We start from the raw sequence: 1,349 nt of genomic DNA on the forward strand, positions 1-1,349 counted from the left end.
ATATATATATATATATATATATATATATATATATATATATATATCAATCAGAGTCAATCCATGAAAATTGGTTCCAGAGGATGGTTAGGGTATTTTTTTGTCATTTTCAAATATGTTGTATTTAAATCACAAGGATTTGCAGGTAAAATCTGATCTGAAATTCTTTAGTATTTGTCCAACTGTTCACCTATCAAAGCCAATCTAGGGAAAACTGACCAGTACTAATCTCTAGTTGACTCTTAGGTTCAAATATTATCAAGTTCTTCTATCTGAAAAATGATTTGATTAAACTGTTTGAATTTATAAAGTTTTATCTGCTTGCACACATCAGAGTCAATCAATGAAGATTGGTTGATTCCACTCACTGACTGACTGAATGGTGTATAATCAGTATTCCAGTTGGGGGGGATGAAGGGGAATGGCATCCCTTCTTAAAAAAATCTTAAAAAGCACCTTCTTAAATGACAATCCCGTGTGACAGTTTATTACTGAATGTGTAAAATGTTACTATATATTGACAGTAATTTTAATAGTATTGCCCTTTCAACATTATGCTGGCTGTGGGCTTACGAGTGTTGTCTTACCTGTATTTGTCCCTAACTATGTAGGGGCAGTGATAGCCATGTCAGTTAAGGGACTGACTGCAGTTCTACTGTAAGGTGCCTTGGTCAAGGTCAATGACCGGCGTTCCTAACATGTAACAACCATACCATGCATATTGCTTTAGGTTAATAGACTATATTAATTAGGCTTTGTATGCCTCTAAAAAAAAAAAAAAAATTCCACCGTCCCTCTTCTTCTTTTTTTTTTTTTTACAACTAGACTACTGTGTATAATTCCACAACCCAAAAAAATAATTCATGCATCTTTTGCATCTACTTAAGCGTATTTAGTGCCTTTAACACAGCTGTTTAATGCTAGCAAGGTAGAACATTAAAAAATGTGTTAAAGTAACAAAAAATTCTTAAGTAGATACAAAAGATGCATTAATAATTTTTTCCAGTGCACCCATGCTTTATTAAATTACCAATTGTCACGTAATAGATAATAAAAAGCATGCTTACGACTATCTTTCCTCCCATTTCTGCTGTTTGCTTTAGTATTGACCTGGTAATAAATGTCTTGTCTTCTTTTTTAGGAAACATGCACTCAATTGCCATCGAATGAAACCTGCTCTCTTCAATGTCTTGTGTGAAATAAAGGAGAAAACAGGTAAGGACTCACAGCCGAGAATGTTTTGGCTGCAATAGCACCCTCTTTGTGTCTAACCATGACTTTCTTTCCTCATAATTGCGTTCAGGGTTTATTCAGGGCACACACACACACATACACACACATCTACACACATC

At 34.2% G+C, this 1,349-nt stretch overlaps 1 protein-coding gene across 4 annotated transcripts in view; it reads left to right on the forward strand.

The window, feature by feature from the left end:
- The window catches only part of LOC107083372 (pre-B-cell leukemia transcription factor 1), a 67,651-nt gene that overhangs the window by 1,565 nt on the left and 64,737 nt on the right, over positions 1-1,349 (forward strand). For all 4 annotated transcript variants that reach the window (XR_001481177.1, XM_015372554.1, XM_015372555.1 and 1 more), the window contains exon 2: positions 1,139-1,212. Coding sequence is in view for 3 of the 4 variants with exons in the window: in XM_015372554.1 (XP_015228040.1) it covers positions 1,139-1,212 (74 nt within the window). In the remaining variant the exon portion in view is untranslated. The remainder of the gene's footprint in view (positions 1-1,138; positions 1,213-1,349) is intronic.

The sequence above is a fragment of the Cyprinodon variegatus genome, unplaced genomic scaffold, assembly GCF_000732505.1.
Source record: "Cyprinodon variegatus isolate N-32 unplaced genomic scaffold, C_variegatus-1.0 Scaffold73, whole genome shotgun sequence".
NCBI classification, from domain to species: Eukaryota; Metazoa; Chordata; class Actinopteri; order Cyprinodontiformes; family Cyprinodontidae; genus Cyprinodon; species Cyprinodon variegatus.